This window comes from Triplophysa rosa, linkage group LG9, assembly GCF_024868665.1.
Source record: "Triplophysa rosa linkage group LG9, Trosa_1v2, whole genome shotgun sequence".
In the NCBI taxonomy this organism is placed as follows: domain Eukaryota; kingdom Metazoa; phylum Chordata; class Actinopteri; order Cypriniformes; family Nemacheilidae; genus Triplophysa; species Triplophysa rosa.
In genome coordinates this window covers 16,652,837-16,674,339 of record NC_079898.1, presented here as the reverse complement: position 1 = coordinate 16,674,339, position 21,503 = coordinate 16,652,837, and the positions used below count along the sequence as shown (strand labels likewise).

The following is a 21,503-nucleotide window of genomic DNA, read 5'->3' as shown; positions in this document are numbered from 1 at the left end:
TTTAACAACTAAGACAAACCTACTACACCCAGACACACTGTCACCACATGTTTCCTCTTATTGTTTCTTGAGTATTCCTGAACCTCTGATCTTTATTTGGGGTGTGTAGATTGAGAGTTTAATAACTAGTGCTCTGTTTCCTCTAATGCAGTTCATGGACAGACCTGATGGTAGAGCGGAGAATGGGAAGCGGCGACCTGACAAGAGCTGAGATGACAGAGCTGGATAAAAGACGCGGCGACTTGACACGTCTTCACTACAAAATTTCAAATGCTATTAGATTATTAATGATAATCTTGAATCCATAATTTACCTTATAATTAATTTTTATTTAGCCTTGTTGTGCAAGCACTGTCGAGCTCGTGCAGAGGCAGCAGCTTTTGCCAGAGGGGAACTGGAATCCCCTGGTTGGGCCTGGGTTCTCCTGAGGTTTTTTTTTCTCGATTGGCGTTTTGGGTTCCTCGCCACCGTTTGCATACTGTTTTGCACTATTTGCCTGGCCGGGGGGGGCTGCTTTAGAATTTAAAAGTTTTACTTAATTAATATTGCATATAGGTATTCATAATCTGTTTAATATTTGACCTGTGTTTCTCTCTCCGTTATCTTAAATGTGTGCTTTCACTGTGCGTGCATGCGCGTGTGGTGTGTGCGTGTGTCTGTGCGTCCGTGTGTGTGTCTATGTCTATGTGTGTTAGTACGTGTGCATATTGTGTGTGTGGAGTCTGTATGTGGGTATGTCTGTCTTCTGTGTTTTCACCTTTTTCTTGTTTTTGCAGGTATAACTTTAATTGTTTTGCTTATAGTCAATACGTCTCATGTACAGCTGCTTTGTAAACAATGAAAATTGTAAAAAGCGCTATATAAATAAAGTTGAGTTGAGTAATGAATCGATTATTACTGTATGTTTAAATTATGTAACTGTACAAACACTGATGCAACAACAGAATCACATGCTCACATTTGCGTGAGAAGAAACCAGTCAGAGTTTACCACAGAAATGTTCATTTGGCAGGGAACGTGCACACTGTTATCTCTGTGTTTACAGTATGTACAATAATAAACTTAGCAATATTACCATAATTTTAGCTGCTGTAAAAAAACACAATATCAAAAGTCTATATTCAAATTTGTTTGGGTAAGTGTATTTGAGAAAATGATTGTTTATTTACATTTTACACTCTATCCAAAGCGATTTACAGAGCTAACTATGCAGATTCAACCTGAATTCACAACTATTTTTCGAGGTAGCTAATTCATATGAAAATATTTGATTATTAGAAAAAAAGCAATACTGAAGCCCCTCCGCCCACCCCACCCCTAAACCTAACATCACTGGTACGAAAGCAAACCGTACCAAAACGTAAATATGAGATCATATGAATCCATAGAAATTAGCCACCTCGTAACATAGTTATGAATTCCCATGAGATTATGTTGGCAGATTCACTGGAATCAAATTTAGTTACCATAAGTACCATGCTCTTCCAGTTACAGGACAGCTTTGTTCCCCCCTAGATCTAGCTTCCCTGATAGCCAGAGCAAGAGGCACGCTTTCTTTGCTTCCTAGTTTTCTAAATTCAAGAATGTCCTTCATTACTTCTCAAACTGTGTATAACTTCTCAAAGCTTAAGCAATGTTGACCAAATTTCTAAATTTAGGAACTGGTATTAAACGGATCTTGAACTGAAATTACAAGGAAAGAGACTTGGGAACTGCAATTCAAAGAAATTAAGTAGTACCAAAAACTAAGCATTATTAATATCCACCCCAAGTGACACAGCAGAATTTCATCACTTCATTTGACTAATTATGGCTATTTATTCCCAGATATGTAGAACACACTTTCTCAACTTACTGGATATATTTCACTAAACTGAGTTCAATACTGTCAAAGCAATAAATATAGACCGTTTTATAAAAAATATGTATATAAAATATGCAGGACAATGCAACATTTATGAAAATTAAGCGCTTCTTTTGCTCTTCCATGTTTCAAAATATCACAGAAATTTCCAGTAAGACACAACATCTCATATGTGACCTCGACCATGCATCAGACAAGCAAGGACTCGTCCACTCTTTCAGCCGTATTTCTTTTCTATCTGAGCCAGCATTTTCCAGTTAAAGTCATGAGGTATTTCTCTAGCCCTGTCTGAGACCTAGTCAGCAAACCACAAGTGCACACCAACTCTTGGCTCTTTATAAATCCAGCTCACAGCCAAGAAAAGCACTCTGTAAAATGCCCAAAAGTTGCTTCAGTCACACCACAGCGCTTGGTTTCCGTAGATTTATTGCTGAATGAGCTATAAGCTTTAAAGGTCAAGAATTATCAAACAAACATAAAACGAACCAGCTCATTGCAATGCCTGTTTACAGCTCATTACACTGCATGTGAGAAATACCTTGAAATAATTTGAAGTTTATCATTTAAAGGGATAGCTCACCCAAAATGAAAATTCTGTCATCATTTACACACCCTTGGGTTGTTACAAGTATAAATTTCTTTGTTCTGATGAACAAAAAGGAAGATATTGGGAAGAATGTCAGTAAACAAACAAAACTCATGCCCCATTTACTGCCATAGTAGGGAAAATAAATACTATGGGAGTTAATGGGGGATGAGATCTGTTCTTTCAAATATCCATTCTTCAAAATTCTTACATTCTTCCAAATATCTTACTTTGTGTTCATCAGAACAAAGAAATGTATACAGGTTTGGAACAACCTGAGGGTGAGTAAATGATGACAGAATTTTCAATTTTGGGTGAACTATACCTTTAAGTTAGTGGTTCTGAAAATGTTGGGCATGCCCCCTAGGGGATTCATGGAGGTATTGCTTTGCTTTAAATTTAAGTGTATGTCAGTAGATGACGAACATTTGTTAATTTACAGTACATGTTTTTAGTAGTAGTATATGAAGTGCAAATATTTGCGAAATAATATTCATAAGCGATCACATTTTTTATAATGTTCTAAATACAAAACGCATCTACAACAACCATTCTTTCATTTTATACAAAAACGACAGATTTCGCAACATATTTCTGTTTGCATAATACTGCGGAGGAACTTCCCCATAGTCCATTAATGAAATTGTGCAATCCTCATGAACAGCCCTGAGAGTTTTGAGCTAAAAAAAGGAAGATGTCCTTTTATCAAATTTACTTATACAAGAACACAGCAATTCCTTGGTGGCCAAAAGGATGAGAATAGGACCGCCTACCCTTTACACATAACAGAGCAAACTTTTGCAAGCCTGCAAAGAAAGACAGAAGCACAGAATGTCCCGCCACAGTACCGCTGCAGGGATGAGCCATTAAAAGGGTGATGAGGCAGAATAAAGGTGCATTTTTGCCTGTCTGGACATTTGCTAGGAAACTCTGATGCCTATGAGGTGCTGGATGCTGTTCGGGAGACTGGTAAGACGGAGATCACTCGCAAACGCTGCAGTCATCTGTGCCTGTCTTAAAGCAGCGGTGAGGTAAAGTCATTCACTGCATACAAAGCAGCCCAAACTGTAGGAAACTATGTGCTGACATTTTACTAGCACGGTTGCTTCAGCCAAACACAGCCCGGACACTGAGAAGAGTGTTAGAAAAATAAACACTCCGGGTGACAGCAGCAAAGCTATTTAATTAAAGGAACAGCGTACTCTCCAAAAACATTAAGTCATCATTTACTCCTCCCTTTGAGTTCTTTCTTCCATGGAAAACATAAGGTGACATTTTAAAGGCCATTCTCTTCTATATAAACAAGTACAGGTGCTGCCAAAAAGCACCATACAAGTCACAGAGGTTTGTAGGTGAGTAAACAATAACAGAGCTGTCATTTTGTTGTGCTATTCCTTTAATAAACAACGAAAGCAAAATTGTATCCATTCCCCGAATTCGTCTGAAGGATCATGTAAATTAATGACAGGGATGAGATAGCTACGGGAAAGAGTTATGTAAAGGAAACAAGGAAGAATATTAACTCTTGTTCACTGACATTCATAATCTTGTCATGCATTTATTACAGCCTTTTAACAGCGAAGCACAAGCAGATTTATTACATCCCCCTGCACCTCGCGGCATGAAATAATTATCACAACACATGCTGAAGGGAGTACACTTGTCCTAAAATAATTAGTCGTCTTGGTTTGCTGGAAAAATAGCTCACCTAAATTACAACTGTATCTATCATCTTTTTAAAGTCTTCACAACCTGCAGCAAGAGTAAATGAACAAAAGAGCGTTCCATTAAAACTCCAGAGGACCAGAGCCTTGAGCAACCTGCGCTCTGTTTGGCTAGAAAAAATAACGTTTATTTAAAGCAATCTCATCCTAGTGGTGGTGTGATTCAGTTCTGTCAGTTACTGCTGGTTGAAACATTAGTATTTACTATGTAAGCTAATAACGTTAAAGGAATAGTTCAGCCAAAAATGTAGATTCTGTCATCATTTACTCACCCTCATTTTATTTCGAGCCTGTATGACTTTCTTTCTTCTGCAGAACACACACACAAGAAGATATTTTGAAGAATGCTGGTAACCGAACAGCGGCGGTACCCATTCACTTGCATTGGTCTTGTGTCTATACAATAGAAGTGAATGGGTACTGCCGTTGTGCATTTAGCAACATTCTTCAAAATATCTTCTTTTGTTTTCTGCGAAAGAAAGAAATGTTCATTTTTGTGTGAACCATCCCTTTAATGTACTAAAAGATTAAACTATGAAAAGCAGATTTGCAATTAGATTAAAATAGACATGAATACAAACATAACTTTTTACATTCTCGGTAGTTTATTTAATTTGTTTACTAATAATCTTATACCATTGATATAATACTTTTTATAATAAACATAAAGGTGCCAAAAAAAGAAAACCCAATTATGGGAGGCTCAGTTTGACAACAGTATGAAAACAAACACGGATACACCCAATTGTTAAATCCAAATCTACATACAGACAGGCAGATACACACACACGGCAACTATCAAAAGATACTCTATCACCCCATGAACATCTGCATACTCACCTTAAAAAAGCTGCTGCTTCGGTCCATGAGGCAGGACTGCATCACCGCCTCAGACATGGTCGGGTCTATGCAGCTTTTCTGTGTCGGGCTGGTTCTCTGTGGACCAAAGACACATATGTTACGTGAAATCCCAACACATTTTGCATGGATAGACTAGCAAAATATCTTAGACTTCCAGGAAAGCAGCCAGCAAAACTTTATTTAAAAAACCCTGCTTAAATTGTATTTCCTCAACTCCACCATTTACACCCATACACACAATTCTGTTATACACAGTACTTACACATTCAAACACTAGCACACACCTTGTTCTTGATCATAAGAAGGGCTATGCGGTTTATAATAGTATATTGTCACTTAACAAAGACAAAAGAACCAGTAAAAACAGGTAAGATCTTTGTTCAGTCTCTTCAGAGTTTTCAAAACAGCTTCAGCCACGAAACACACATGAGGAATCAGCTGGACCTGACAGGTCAAAGCTCAAGCCGTGAGAATGTGTTGTAAGAAAAGGGTATGGACTATGTAGAGGTACATACAGCATTCTAATACACTTCATCACCTGTGATTTGAAGGGCCATCTCAGGTAAGAATAAAAACCAGCTTCCCAGTAAAGAAAGACAGAAAGCTCTGGAATGTGGCGATAACCCACCAAGATACAGATAGCAAACACATGTTCTGTGAGGTTTGGATACACTCCATCCGTGGAGTGCACATACAGTAAAAAACAGGCCATAGTTTCGCATACTAAGCATTCTATTTTTTCCCTGAAGTTCACTCATGTCAAGGTTTCTTGTGCCCATAACAATGTTGATTCAGACTATTTTAATACTAAGACGTGACCAAAATATTAAAGTAGTCGTAAGTTAGCTGCTTTTAAAGTATCCACCTTGTTTGGATTACAACTGAAATTCTCTCAACCAGCTTTATGAGGTGTCCACCTGGGATGACTAAAAGCAAAAGTACATTACATAACATCCTGCAAATCAAAATACTATTATAGTCTTCAAGTGGGGATTTTACAGGGCAGTTTCTTCTTCACAATGAGCGAGGGTCTCTCTCCCGCTGCACAGGACCACCACCAGCTACAGTGAGATCCAGATCTGACCTACTTCCAGATGCAGCAGATCCCCAACACCCAGACCCTTTGATCCTGCACAGCTGTCCGAGTTATGCATCAAAGCTCTGAAAAAACTTGTTTCCAGTCTTCCACAGAACAGACAACACTGTGGAAGACGATGTCAACCTGACTCCACAAAGGAAACACAAAGCCTCTTTCTTCCTTGTCTCCTCATTCAGTGAATTTATGTGTTGAGCTAACACATGTGTGATCTGGTTCGTAGATCCTTTGATGTGATTAGCATCTCCTCCCAGATCCTTGCTTTCTTCAGTCTATAGTACCTCTTCTGAATCACACCCCTTTCTTTCACTATACTCTCCTGACTGGACATCATAGCCAAAAAGCCTCTTTTGCTATCTGCCTGGCTAAAAATATGGCAATCAAAAGCAAAATTGTAATGTTGTGGTGCGGGATCTTCAGGAAGTAGCTGGAGTTTGGGGTAAAGAAATCCAAGTCTTAATTCTGAGATGTTTCCTGAAGGCATTTCTGCTACAGTGTGCTGACTAATATGTGGTTGACGTGTCTATGTGGAGACTCGTATTGTTACTGTAATGAGTTATCACAACACGCATTCAGCTCTCCTCAGTATTTCAACCAGAGGAGACAAGCTGTTATTAACCCTCACATCTAGTTTCTGTGCCCGTATCTCTTTCAGAGACACACAAACACGGCTCGGTGGGTAAACAGGAAACCGCTCTGACTGCCAGAACAAGTATAAACACAGGGAAAGTTATTAACTGGCCACTGTAGAGTACAGACATGCAGTCTCTTTCAATTGGCCATTTATCTCCCTCAATATCATCTCAATAGGGATGTCACGACATGGAAAATTACCCATCAAAGGAAAAGCCTTTGTTCATGCTCATCTAAAATGTCAACAATTGCAAACAACACCACACTGGAGGCAAACTCGTATCCTGTTGTCATCCAAACGGGGTCAGTCGTTACGCTGTGCTGGCTTGTACCATTGTACAAAATCATCTCCAGTTTGTGTGTGTGTGTCGTGTGTGTATATAAATATATGATTGAGTGTGGATGTAGGAGACTGTTCAGCTGGGCTCTTCTGACCCACACAAAGACACATCTGAACTTAGAGGCACAGAGCAGCTCTGTGTCCTGCCGCTCTCCTTCAGCACACACAGACACACATATAACAGGTGCCTGGATGCGGAGAGAGGATTTTCTGTAGTCTTGTGAGACCTGGCATGGTTGAACAGGAAATAAAGCTTGCGAGCAATTAGAGCGGCTGAGCCATAAACAAAGAGAACAACTCAAAGCATGTCAAACAACAGCTCACTATTTCAGAGGTGATACAACATATCGTACAGCACAAGTTATGACACTGAGGTTTTCTACAGTTTAGTACGATAAGCAACAGTTGCTAGGTCAACACTCTAAAAAAAGTTGATTGACAACTTTTGAACATGCATTGACATGACAATAACTTCTTCTAAAAACATGATGGATGAAAAAAGAAAGAAACAAAACAGAATGTGACGCATGCAAACATTCATCTACTCATTCACACATCAACCAGAAATGTAAATGTTGCAATCATTTACTCACCACATGTCATTCTGACCTTGTATTGTTTCTTCTGTGAAACTACATGAAATGTTAAGTAAAATGTTCGGACTGCTGGCACTTTTTATTCGACTTCAGAATAATGTTATGACATTATGTTATGATAATGTATGAGGTACAGTAGTTCCAAAATGTACAAAGCTCCTCCCCTTGGCTTACCCCACCCATAAAACTAACCATCACTGGCACGAGAGTAAATCATACTAAAATGTACAAATGAGATAATGCGAAAAGTTAATAACTGTTAGTGAGATTGTGTTGGATTTTTTGTGGCGTTTTTTGCACGTTTTGCACATGAATGATGCAAGTATAAAACAACCGTCTGTCTGACAAAACAACCAAAAGCATTGGATGCACTGTGCACAAATCTAGAGCCAAATCAAGTTTTCAATCTTATCGTCATCTTAAAGGAATAGTTCACCTAAAATAAACATTCTGTCATAAACATTACTCACCCGGAGGTTGTTCCAAACCTATATACATTTTTTGTTGTGCTGAACACAAAGAAAGATGTTTGAAGAATGTTTGTAACCAAACAGTTCTGGGGCACTATTGACTACCACTGTAGGAGGAAAAACTACTATGGTAGTCAATGGTGCCCCAGAACTGATTTCAAACATTCTTCAAAATATCTTCTTTTCTGTAAAAAAACAACTACGAAATTATAGCTTTGGAACGACTTTGGGATAAGTAAATGACGACAGAATGTTTATCTTTGGGTGAACTAGCCTTTAGATATCTTCTATATTCTTAACTTCATCTTAATTGTTTCCTTTGTTGACAATAGGAAACAATTGCATCAGGAAAGATTGTGATGGCAAAAGTCAATATTTAAATAAGTCTTTGTTTTTTTGCTATTGTAAGTGACTTTATGAATGTAAAGCTAACTGGCTAAGCTATTTGCATGTAACATACTACATGAAACTCTTGCACATGACCTCTGTAATAACCTGAAACTCAAATATGAGTTTATCAAGCTACACTTTGAAGTTTCTTGCAATCGATCTTGTTTGCGTTTGCCCTATTCCCTGCCTGTGCTGTAAGAGGAAGTCACAGTGCTGCTCTGGATGATGTCGTCTTTCCAGTCCTTCTGGACTGGAAATGTGTTGTTTAGACTCCAAGTGTAATTCACGCAGCTAATGAAAGCAGACGGGCAGTTTGCATAGGTCATGTGGGTTGCACTGCAGACAGCATATATTGCAGCGAGTAATATTAGACAGAACACAAATGCAGGATAAAATGTCTCAATGCTGTCAGAAGATGATTTGAAATGATTTTGTATTATTTATTTATTTAAAAGGACACTTCACCCAAAGATGAAAACTCTGTCATGAATTACTCACTCTCTAGTTCTACCAAACCTGTATAAATGTATTTGTTTGGTTGAACAATGAACACAGAGAAAGATATTTGGACGAATCCTTGTAACCAAAAAGACTACCATAGTAGGAAAAATTACAATGGTAGTCAAAAGTGCCCCAGAACTGTTTGCTGTCCTATACTCTTCAAAATATCTTCTTTTGTATTCAAAAGAACAAAAAATTATAAAGAAATTTTTCCTACTATGGTAGTCAATTTATACAGATTTGGAATGAGTCGAAGGTGAGTAAATGATGACAGATTTTTTTGTGTGTGAACTATCCCTTTAACACCTCTTGAGTCCTCGGCCCTCTTAGGAGGGTGTTTTGGAACCATCAAAACTGTATTTTCAATGTCTACAATATACAGTGGAGAGACATTAAATAGGACAATTAAAATACATTGCAAACACTTATTCAAAGCATTATGCAAATAAATCTCCCTACGAGTCCAGTGGAAAGCGCAAATGGAGTCTGTTTCCATTGCTTCATAAAATCGTCTGGCACTTTGTTAGGATCCTTCTGCTATATGGTCCTACACCTCACAAAACAAAAACCCCGCTGGATAACCTCCAATTCCACACAGGACCCACAGAGAACCTGCAGAGAACCCTGTGCAGATCAGTCACAATGGACAGCAACAGCTAAACTACTCTTTACTTTATAACACCTGAATTCTGACAGTTCAGATGAACTGTTTTTTAGCTTGATCTCTTGCTGCTATGTCTGAAAGGACTTGCAGGGAGACTCAGAAAGGTTCAAAAATGACATTAACAGACACAGCTGCAAAAGCAGAGGAAAATGTTGAGAAAACGAGCTCGAAATAGCCTCTCATCACCACAGTCTGCAGCAGAGACCAACAAACCCAAACCATCTGAATGCCACTAGTTGGACTTTGCAAAGACATGACCATTTAAGTCAGCATCAAAGGAATGGTTTACCTAAAATGAATATTCTATCACCATTTTGTGTGTGCGTGTAATACAGGAGGGATGCCAGATTGCCCATTTAATGAAAGTGAATGGCGATCACGGGTATCAGGTATTCTGTGCATTACAGTATAAAATTCTCCAGGGAAACAGGAATGAGACAAGTTCGAAAATGACAAAAGAAATTTACATTTTAGTGGGTGTGTGAGTCACAGATCCATATGGACATACAGACAGGAGAACCACAAAAACACACACAGAATGTCAGGGAGCATGCAGAGGCCAGAGCTCTACAGGATGTGGTCAGCTCCACCCCACATAACAAGTCCCATAGCTACAACCAGACAAAACGAGGATCAAAACACAATTTATACATGTGTTGACAAATTCCAGGCACACATATCGTGCTGTTTTTGCAGTTAAGTGCTTTGTGTCTTTCGTTTGTTTCATCGAGTTTCCTCCACTTTCGTAAAACTTGGCTCCTAATGTACCTTTTGATCTCCTTAAATGTCTGCGTCTCCTCAGAATTTGCCCCTTTTCTCTCATTTAGTTTCTCCATCTCCAGGGCTAAGTTTCTGTGCGTCAGCCACAAAGAAGCTTCTCATTCAGCGGGAAGCGTGAGGTGATTCCGTGGGAAACTCTCTTGGCAGAGACACCGGAGACTGGCAGCTTCCTGACTGCGAAGAGCTGATATCATTTCTGTCTCTAACTGGATCCTTAATGATTCGCTGTGGAAAGAATTGGTGCAGCGTGTCTCAGCACATCAGCCTATTATCCTTCTCATTTTCTTCAGAAACGGTCTTGAGGAGGTCACCACAATAACAACACGTTTTAAAGTGCGTGTAAAGACAAACGTTACCCGTCCAACACTCAATTACATGCTTAAGCTCCAGCCATGCTTTGCATGTCGTTAAACCTACTTGACCCTTCCCAATGATGACAAACTCATACTTGAAGGGTTTTGGAACGCTGAAGTAAAAAGCAAGAGCTCAAAGAAGCAATGCTGTCAGTGTGTCTGAAGAAACCAAACAGGTTTCAGGGCTACAGCTGGATTCCAAACAGATCACATCATTTACCAGCAGCAATAAACTCTGAGATATGAAGACGTATTTCAGTAAAAGGAAGAATATAAGTGGGGGAAAACACCAACCTATAAATAACACAAGCTGAACTAGTTTACATTTATCAAAAAAAAGCAAAGCTTTAATCTTACTCTTTGTGATGTCTATGTACATGATTCTTAAAAAAACCTGCTTGTGCTTAATCAAAATAGCACTGTCCTATACTCTTTTCTGCATTATTGTTAACAGAAGCCTTGCACCAAAACAGAGCCTAAAAATAACAACAAAATAGGCACTGTTTTGGTGCAAGTTTGGTGTACTTTTAGATCACTATTTTTAGATATCCCTTGTAGAATCTGCTAAACGTTAGAAATATAAACAAATAAAAAAGGTATTTTTGGTAGCTGTTCATGAGTCCATTATCAGAGCCATAGTGTCCACTGGTCTTCAGAAAAATATCCAGGCCCTGCACATTCTTTGCTTTCCAGCATCTTCTGCATATTTGACCCCTTTCCAACAGCGACTGAATGATGTTATCTTGAGACCCATCTTTTCACAATGAGGACAACTATTACAGAAGCCAACACAGCGCAATAAAAGGATTGTTCAGCCCAAAATTTAAATTCTGTCATAATTTACTTACAGCCATAATCAACCTGTATGGCTTTCTTTCTTTTGCAGAACACAAGTTAAGATATTTTGAAAAATGTTGGCAACCGAACAATGGTGGTACCCATTCACCTGCACTGGTTTTGTGTCCATACAAAAGAAGTGAATGGGTACCACCGTTGTTCAGTTATCAACATTCATCAATTCTTCAAGTTATGCTTTTGTGTTGTGCAGAAGAAAGTAAGTCATAGGTTTGAAATGACAAGAGGGTGAGTAAATGATGACAGAGTTTTCATCTTTGGGTAAACTATCCCTTTAAGAGCCAGGGGTATTTAAACCTTTGTACTAGAGGACTTGTGTAAATTGTTATTATGTTTCTGATTTGTCAAACTCTGTAATCAAACCAAATTTCATGGCATAATGAAGACAGTCCAGTCACACCTGACACCTCTGCATCTGAGACCCGCTCAGTGGTGACTAGCATGCTCCTAATATGGCTTAAATAAAAGTAAATATGTACTTATAAAAGTAAATATAAAAGTATGTTTGACAGACATTTTCAAATGAGGTTTGGTCAATAGAACACATGAAAACATTCTCTTATCTAACTAATCCAATGCCGGTCACTGCACAACTCTTAAATTCTTGTCAAGTGACGCATTTTCTCGGCAAGTCACAGTTAAATTACTTCCCTCTGCTTGAGAATAATCCTCTTAACAGGTCTCAGAGCCACTGGTGGAAAATGCTGATGCTAGTCAGTAAAGAATTTAATCAAAAACTTGTTTTAAGGAATGCCAATATTTGGCAAACGTTTTAAAAAAAGACTGATGAAATTAACTCACAAGCTACTTTGTCTTTACACTGTCACAGAGTTAACTTCCCTCTCTTTTGAAGCAGTTCATAAGGAGACATGCAGTAATAGAGAAGGAAGTGATAGGAAAGGATATGATCTTGTGCAACTTTCTAATGGAAGTTCGGATAATTATTGTGATGATAAAAGTGCATTGGTGTCTACCACAAGAAATCAAAGAGCATACATTAATAGTTTTCGTACATCGAATGGTCAATGATGGGATCGTTGTCATGAGCGTCAGCCTGAAGTTACAAGACGCAACTTTAAAGTTACACTGTCTATATGCAATTACAAGAAAGTTGTCAAAACATTCAGTCTCTGGCAAGCTCCTTTTTACAATACGATACAATTACCGGCTGCCAACCATAACGAAATTTAAATAAACAAAGCAGGTGCTGACACTCACTAACTTAAACATCACCAAATAGAGATGGGTTCTATGGAGGACTAAACCTGCAAAAATTATAAATAAATTAATGTATAAATAAATAAATATATAAACGAATAAATGTAATAATATGAAAATAAATACAGGAATGAATGGTTTGATAAAACAAAATAATTCGTTTTAGCTATTATTGATCTTAGCTTTAACTTTTCTTTTCATTTTTTAAATTGATTTATTATTTTTTGTGCCAATTTTTAATTATTTTTAATTATTATTATTATTTATTTTTAGATTATTTTATTTATCATTTCCTTTTATTTTTACATTTATTTATTTATACGTTTATTTATTTTTATATTTATTTATTATCGCATGTATTTATTTCCACTTTTATTTATTTATTCTTGAATTTATTCTTACTTTTCTGTGTCTTGTATGATAATTAGATGGGTTGGTCTTGCCTACTATTGGTTCAGCGTAGATTGAAGCGTTTGATCGATTACTCTTGACTTGTTTTGGACTAACGTCACGTCACTCACTGATCGTTTGCTTCGTGTATAACGTTAAGTAACTATGGCGGGCGCACAATTAGCTAGAGAGTTACAGCATTTAGCCAATGAAGTCGATAACCATGCATCAAATGACTGTGTGTCATTCAGATTAGATGCACTTATTGATGATTTATTACAGATTGACGGCGAGATAAATGACAAAGTTCTCCCTCGGTTGTTAGCCTCTTTGCAGCACATTCAAAGTCTGTGCGAGTCAGAGGGTGCTATGCTATGGTGGCGTTACAGTTCAACTGGTGAAAATCATAAAGCACAAAATGTAATAAGGTTTAACTACACAGATGAGCTTGTAAACCGAAGTCGCAAGCTAACGCTTTGTCAAAGTGATAGTTATAAGCAGCCTTTCGGTTAGAAAAAGCGTAAAGATTTAATGTAACATGATGTAACATAATGTAAATGAATTGAGACATAGTGAACTTAAGTCACAAGTTAACACGGTAGTAATGAGCATCGTTCTTTCACTACAGGGGCCATCAAATGGAAACCATTCCTTCTAAAAAGACGTGGTTACTAAACGGTACTCGTAAACTACATTCCATAAGAGATAAATAACACAGAGGTCACAAGTTAAAACGGGCATATTCCCTTGATTCATCCAGCTGCATATTGTTGTGTGACATCTTGATATTATTGCAAAGATCCGCAGCAGCTAGCATTGCGAAATAGCTTAGTGTGATTGTTACCGTAGTGACACGCTGCCTCGCTTTATTGTATGGGTACGAATCCCGTGTCAAATCGCTTTATTTATTTTTTCACCTCGCTTCAGCCGTTACGGGCGATCATACCAATAATTTGCAATCTTAACAAGAATGTCAAAATCATGTAACAAGAAAGTCTGTGTTTATTAGACATCTTAATATCAAGTCGTCTTGTGCTTTCAGAATCGACGAATCTGCTGAGGTCGTTCATGCACCTCTTTGGCAGAGGACCTGTAACCGGAACTTGGTCACCACCTTAGCACCCCCTGACTCGCACAGATTTTGAAGAACTTTGTCATTTATCTCTCCGTCAATCTGTAATAAATCCTCAATAAGTGCATCTAATCTGAATGACACATAGTCATTTGATGCATGGTTATCGACTTCATTGGCTAAATGCTGTAACTCTCTAGCTAATTGTGCGCACGCCCTAAACGTTATACACGAAGCAAACGATCAGTGAGTGACGTGACGTTAGTCCAAAACAAGTCAAGAGTAATCGATCAAACGCTTCAATCTACGCTGAACCAATAGTAGGCAAGACCAACCCATCTAATTATCATACAAGACACAGAAAAGTAAGAATAAATACAAGAATAAATAAATAAAAGTGGAAATAAATACATGCGATAATAAATAAATATAAAAATAAATAAACGTATAAATAAATAAATGTAAAAATAAAAGGAAATGATAAATAAAATAATCTAAAAATAAAAAATAATAATAATAAAAAATAATTAAAAATGGACACAAAAAATAATAAATTAATTTAAAAAATGAAAAGAAAAGTTAAAGCTAAGATCAATAATAGCTAAAACGAATTATTTTGTTTTATTAAACCATTCATTCCTGTATTTATTTTCATATTATTACATTTATTCGTTTATATATTTATTTATTTATACATGTATATATATATTTATTTATTTATAATTTTTGCAGGTTTAGTCCTCCATAGGGTTCATGCCAGTTCACCTAAAACCTTTAAAACAACGTGCAGCTGTTTTGGTGCGACTAACAACAAAAACATTGCAGGCAATAACAGTTTTGCCCTGTAGTTTTAAACTTTAAATTGTGACAAGAAAACAAGCCGAACGCTATCCACTTTACCACAACACGGAGAAACGCTCCACACAATAGTAGTAGTAACGAAAGCTGTGGTCGACAAACAAAACACACGACGTAACTTCTCCAAAACAGGATTTTGGGACTTACCTAGACGAGTCGAAACTACAGTTCCCGTTGCCAAAAGCGCAAATGAAATGCGCATTTATAACCGCATTGGGTTATAATTTTTTCTTCTGCTGTGTGAAGTTTTAGGTGTTGCTACATGACTGTTCGAGGCTGTTTCTTTCTGCCTCGCAAGACATCGCTGTGCTGCTAAAGCATGCGACCTCTCCCGGCAAAAACAAACTCCAGGAGAACAAAAGTTGATGTGCATTAAGTTTCACATCACGTGTTCCAGCTGGGAGTGTCTTTGGAGGGTAAAAGCTTTTGTTTGACCAACCATCCATTGATGCTAACCCGAGAAACATGAAAGAACCGGAGCGACAGTGGAAAGCTATCAGAGATTGCAGTTCCCAGATGAAAAAAACAACAATTCAAAATGTATTGGTTTGCATTCCAAATACGATTATAAACCATCAGCTGTTTGCCATTGAAACTAAGATTCCCTGAAGTGTGTTTGGGTCTTGTTCCAGTAGGATTTAATGGTCTAGCGCGAGTCGCGACACGTTGACAATGAATAAACTTTTAATAAACTACAGAACAGTGCCAGCAAGAAGCGACGCTCACGCAGACTGTGTTTATATGCTCCGAGAACGGACTGCACTAGTGATACAAAACACACAGGTGTGTTAAGAAGATTAATACTTTTAATTAGGTACGAACATTTTTCTAACAAACAAATCACTCACAAATCAGAAATTATCAGCACAGTATAGGCAACTGACACATAAAGGGTAGACTTTTTAAATAAAAGAACGAAAAATAAATAAACGTAAAATATGTTCAACGAACTGTAATAAATAAAGAATACGATAGCATACTTTCAAAACCAGCATCACACATTTCAATTAACGAACAGTTAAAATTAAATGTTAAAATGAAATGAATTCGCTTATATAAATAGAACAAACTGCGATACCTGGGGATGTACCTATAGACAAATTATTATTAGGCTGGGCTAAAGTACGTGTTTTTATTCGCATGTATTTTCCGAGCAAAGTTTTTATCATGTGTAAAAAAAATATTGATTAACATGGCGGATAAAAGCAGCTCGTTTATTCAAACCAACAATATAATATAGGTGACGGTGTAGCTGCTAGGCTACTTACAGAACTCTCAAACTGATTTCTCAAACTTGTTGTTTTCACCATCAAAATTAATCAAATGAAAATTGGTTTCAAACTTTCATTTTCAATTTTCACGAGTAGCCTACATCACAAATGGATAATTGTCTCTCAGTTTCATTTGTAATTATACGTGTTTGGGTAATTGCTTCAGAATTTCTGATTTTCGAACAAACACAAAAATTACTTGTTTTTGTACTTTTACATTTACTGTATGTGCTTGCAGCTGGATCGTACCATTATCGCCGGTGGTAGGGGTGTAGTCAGCCGCCCACAGACCCAGATCGCTGTCGCGTTATGAAAGGCCTACGGTTTATCTAATCATATTTATCTCCCTTATGTATTACACATGTATTAAATATATTTTTACTAACACTACTGGCTGGTCTGTAATCATTAATCTATTCGACATCGGTTGCCGTTTTGGTTATAGTCAGTAGATGGCAATGCTGCGGATCTGTATGGGAACGGCCGGGCAGCAAGTGCAGTGAGTGCACGCACAAAAAGTAGAAGTGATGGATAACTTGTATCAGTCGCAGCCCGAGTTATTACGTAGGGTGGCGTATTGCTGCCACATACATTTTATTTTTCCACTCAATTGTGTCATAATAACGAGATCATATGTCGTTAAAAAAATATATTTTCTCGTTTTGACGGGAAAATACAAGGGTGTAACTTTGGTTTGAGAAGTGGAAGGGGTTCAAAATGGGGGGAAATGTTTTTTATTTGAATCCTATCACAAATTCAGAATACCTATGTTTTGCGTTGTTTTTGATTGTTTAAATTGATTAAACCAAAATGTGTTTTTATTGTGTAGCAAAAGTGGATGTTCATGAAGGGGGAAATGCGAGTATTGACTGAGAAACGGAGGAAAACTTGGCTTGTAAACTTGAATCTGCGGTCGAAAGGAGACGAGGATGACTTTCTAAAATGCTTAACGAGGTTTAACGTACCTAAACAACGACCAGGGAAGCCCACGTTTCTGTCAAGCCTTGTCATAAACACACTGCTGTAAAAAGAACGAGTCCTTATTAAACAAAAAAAGTAATAAATCACGCGTTGCGCGTTTCTTCCCCACAGAAGTCCATTATAAGGAAACAGCTTTAACATAGCCTACCGAAACAACGACCACGTAAAAACAGGTTTCTATTCAATTCAAATCAAAACCACGTGATTGAAAACAATCTTTCAGTGATCTTTTTTTAGTGTGCACGCGACGCGCGCATCGACACAGGCTGACTCTCTGTGACACGAACGGGATTTTGAAAAGTGGGGGGGACATATGTCACCCCTGTCCCCAGTGGAAATGACGTCCCTGGGATAATATGGCATTTAAATTATATATTTTATTGTTATAAAGGGATAATATGACGTCTCATAATAATTACACATTAACCGTGAAAGCGACATGTTTTGTAGATGGACATTCTACCAACCGACGGATCACACTTTCATATGAATCAAGCGCACTCCACTCTCTCATTGTCCAGACAATGTGGTTAACGTGCAAAGGTAACGGTGATCTGATATAAACAGTAATACGCACTGTAAACCCCTACCACCGGCGATAATGGTACGATCCAGCTGCAAGCGCAAGCACATAAATGTAAAATTAGAAAAACAAGTAATTTTTGTGTTTGTTCGAAAATCAGAAACTCTGAAGCAATTACCCAAACACGTATAACTGAAAATGAAACTGAGAGACAATTATCCATTTGTGAAGTACCCATGAAAATTGAAAATGAAAGTTTGAAAACAATTTTCATTTGATTAATTTTGATTGTGAAAATTGAAAAAAGAACTGCAAAGCGTTAGACGGACCACAGGTGTCTATCGATATACCATATGACCCTTGTTTTATTATTTATTTAAGACTGCAACATTGAAAATAGTTAAGAGTTACAAAATCATTACGATTTACTGTTTTTCACAAACTTTTAACTCCAGGTTGAAAAAATAAAAAGAGAATTTTGACGTTTTATTAATCTCAACACCAATAATTTGAAAAAGATATGCTGATACTGATACATGTGATGTCGTTCCTAATAAATCCTTTGTTAAAACCTTTTTTTTATAAAAAAGCTTTTCAGTAAAAAGCTTTAAAATAACCCTTCATGCTCTTGTCAATTTTTGATTTACTTAGTCCACCTTCCCACATAGATGGGCCTTTTTTTCTAATGCTTTTATTTTGAATCCTGAACCTCCACAGGTTCCAGGTTACAGTCCTCCAAAGTACTGTGATACTTGGGACACATGAACTCAACAGGCTTCAAGTGCTGTCTTCGTCCACTCCCTCTCTGTCTGAAAGGGGCAAACCGCAACCATTTCTTCACTACATCAGCAAACTGGTGGTGTGTTGCCTCCTTTCCTACAGGCGTTCTCTTCAAAGCACCTGCGGAGAAACAGAGAAAAAACAAAGATTGTTCTTTTAAACATTATAGACAAATTGTTTACTTGAGTGAGGAGAGTGAAACCCCCTTGACAGCATTCTAACTTGCTTATTTGATTTAAGGACAGAGTACTTTATAACAGGCAAATACTGTTGTCTTGGTTCCCTTGGTCTTGTCAAAAAGGCAATGCAGGTATTAAAATATAATTTTAAAGATTGCTTACGAAATAAAACACCCTGCAGTCTGGTGTTTCTGAAGCTTCTTTTCTGTCCCCTTCCAACCCAGTTGAGCTCTGAGCCCAAATCATAAGAGAGAACAGCGAGCATGAGACGCCGAACCGCGTCATCTACCGTGGCTCCACCCATGCGTGAGAGGTGTGACACCTATGGAAAATTAAAACATGAATTAAATTACAAAAAAGATTCATGTTTACAAAGTAACAACCTGTAAATATTGTGTTATAATAGAACCCTTGTACAGAGTACAGCACCCTTACATCCATACGCACCGGCCGTCTTCTATGTAAACCTGTGTTTGAAATTTGTGAAATTTTACATCAACAATACTTTGTGTTATCAGTACCATTCTCCTCTGTGCTTCAGAATCTTCTAAATGTCGTTCTGTTTTATCAAGCTGTTCCATTGTCAGTAGTGGCAGATCCATGTCGAGCTCTTCTTCCTCTTCTTCACACACCTGTCCATGAACCCTGGCCTGCAGATCTTTCAAGACTGCCCACTGCCTCTGTTGCTCCTCCTTAATCTCAACAAGGAGGGATATGATTTGTCTATAGGCTGCCGTCTCTGTAGTCGGAAAAACAAAACATAGTTTAGGTTTTAAGAGATACAGACAGAAATGCCTGTGGTATTCTTCATTTAAAAACTTATTTTGGATAGATGCATCTTAATCAGAGGTAAATGTAGATTTATAGTTAGTAGTTAGAAATATATTTTACATGTTAATTTCACTGGCACTTCAATATCTGCTATTATTCCTCCATAGCATTTAAGTAAAACGTGTAATAACGTGTAAATGTGTTCATATTTGATACCTTTCAAGACAGAATTTCACTTACTGAAGGAAAACTAATAGACTAAAGTTTTATGTTGCTAACTTGCTATCATCTTCACCGCCTAACAGTTACCTGATGGTGACGTTTCCTCCTCGTGCATGCATTTCACCGTCATCGCTGCAGTTTTGAAGGACTCTGAATCCTTGTGGAAGTTCATCTCAGCCTGTCCCGGGATGTGTGAGCTGTTGCCGATCGGCAGAGGATGCATGTTTTCAGAGGGTCCCTGGACTGTCCCCAGTGCCATGTCTTCCTGCTTGTTCACCAGACCCTCCGCCCGTCTGTTTACGGCCCAGTCTGAGCAGCTTACATTGTTTGCTTCCATTTATAAAAGCGCGGTTTTAACCTGAATTTATCGCAAAATTAAACCCTGAATCCGATTCTTAATAAAAAGGCGATATTTTAGAGAAATATGCGGAAATGCTTAACAAAGCGGTTACCAGCGAGCGCGCGTACCACGTTACAACAACGTCACAGCAACGTTGGCGGAACATTGAGACACTGAATGAACTACAATTCCCAAACGCCAGTGACGTCACTGGACATAGTTTAGAGGCGTGCGTTCAGTTTAATATGTGCAGTGTTGGGTGTAACTAGTTACTGTAATTTAATTACTTTCCCCTTGAAAAAGTAAAGTAAGGGATTACTCTTATTTTTTCTGTAATTTAATTACAGTTACTTCTGATGTAATTAAACTAAATACTTTGTGTAATATGTGTGTGTGCAGAAGAGGAATTTACATCAAAATTCAAAGTCTAACATAAAAATCTGTGCTTTAATGTATAATTCTCACGTTTGTAATTAATAATAATACTTTATGTAGTTTAATGTTATTTATTTAAATGAATTGAAAGAGCTGTTTCATGTCTATCCTTGAATCACTTAACTCATCAAGGTTGATGTAGGATATAGAAAGTAATTAGTAATTAGTAATTAAATACTTTTTGTAGAGAGTAACTTGTACAGTAATCTAATTACATTATCGAATGTGTAATTAGTAACTAGTAATTAATTACTTTTTCAGAGTAACTTACCCAACACTGAATATGTGAAATACTAATAAAATTAAAACAGCAGTAAATTAATTTATAATTGATTGTATCAGGCATTATAATGTTACAGGAAAGTTGTCCCTTTTTCACACAAACATACACACAGGCATGTTTGTTTGTACAGATTGTGCAGACTTTCCATCATCATTTTTAAACTGTACAAATTCAATATTGTCACCCTACCTCTTAATCTAACAATTACAAAAACCTGTAGAAAAGTCTTTTTTACATTTTCAAATAAGCAACATTTGGTTTATTTAAAAATCAAGGGGCGGACTGGGAGTAAAAAGTGGCCCTGGACGTCATCAGCAGGAGTGGCCCACAAACCCAGCTCGCAACATAACATAGCACAACGCACTGATGCACAAACCATTCTATAGCACTATAATTCATAAATGTAAATGTTTTTAAGAACGTTCATGCCACCTTGCAAAGTCAACAAAACATTAAACAGTAAAGGC

The 21,503-nt window shown here is 37.5% G+C and overlaps 2 protein-coding genes across 3 annotated transcripts in view; both read right to left on the bottom strand.

Moving 5' to 3' along the window:
- rin2a (Ras and Rab interactor 2a) overlaps positions 1-15,591 on the bottom strand; it is a 31,907-nt gene extending 16,316 nt beyond the window's left edge. For both annotated transcript variants that reach the window (XM_057341893.1, XM_057341894.1), the window contains exons 1-2: positions 15,399-15,591; positions 5,015-5,110 (exon numbers count right to left, since the gene is read on the bottom strand). In XM_057341893.1, the coding sequence (XP_057197876.1) occupies positions 5,015-5,071 (57 nt within the window). In that variant the 5' untranslated portion in view covers positions 5,072-5,110; positions 15,399-15,591. The remainder of the gene's footprint in view (positions 1-5,014; positions 5,111-15,398) is intronic.
- Positions 15,592-17,845: 2,254 nt separating this feature from the next.
- On the bottom strand, positions 17,846-20,842 carry si:dkey-187a12.4 (uncharacterized). The gene is made up of 4 exons (XM_057342234.1): positions 20,066-20,842; positions 19,507-19,724; positions 19,148-19,307; positions 17,846-18,926 (listed from the first exon to the last, which is right to left on the bottom strand). The coding sequence occupies exons 1-4, from the start codon at positions 20,313-20,315 to the stop codon at positions 18,718-18,720; spliced, it is 837 nt and encodes a 278-aa protein (XP_057198217.1). The 5' UTR covers positions 20,316-20,842; the 3' UTR covers positions 17,846-18,717.
- Positions 20,843-21,503: the final 661 nt, after the last annotated feature.

Coding starts and splice junctions, on each gene's coding strand:
- si:dkey-187a12.4 (XM_057342234.1), bottom strand. CDS start 20,315: ATGGAAGCAAACAATGTAAGCTGCTCAGACTGGGCCGTAAACAGACGG. Junction 19,725..20,065: donor GGAGGAAACGTCACCATCAG/GTAACTGTTAGG, acceptor TTCCGACTACAG/AGACGGCAGCCTATAGACAA. Junction 19,308..19,506: donor CTGAAGCACAGAGGAGAATG/GTACTGATAACA, acceptor AATTTTCCATAG/GTGTCACACCTCTCACGCAT.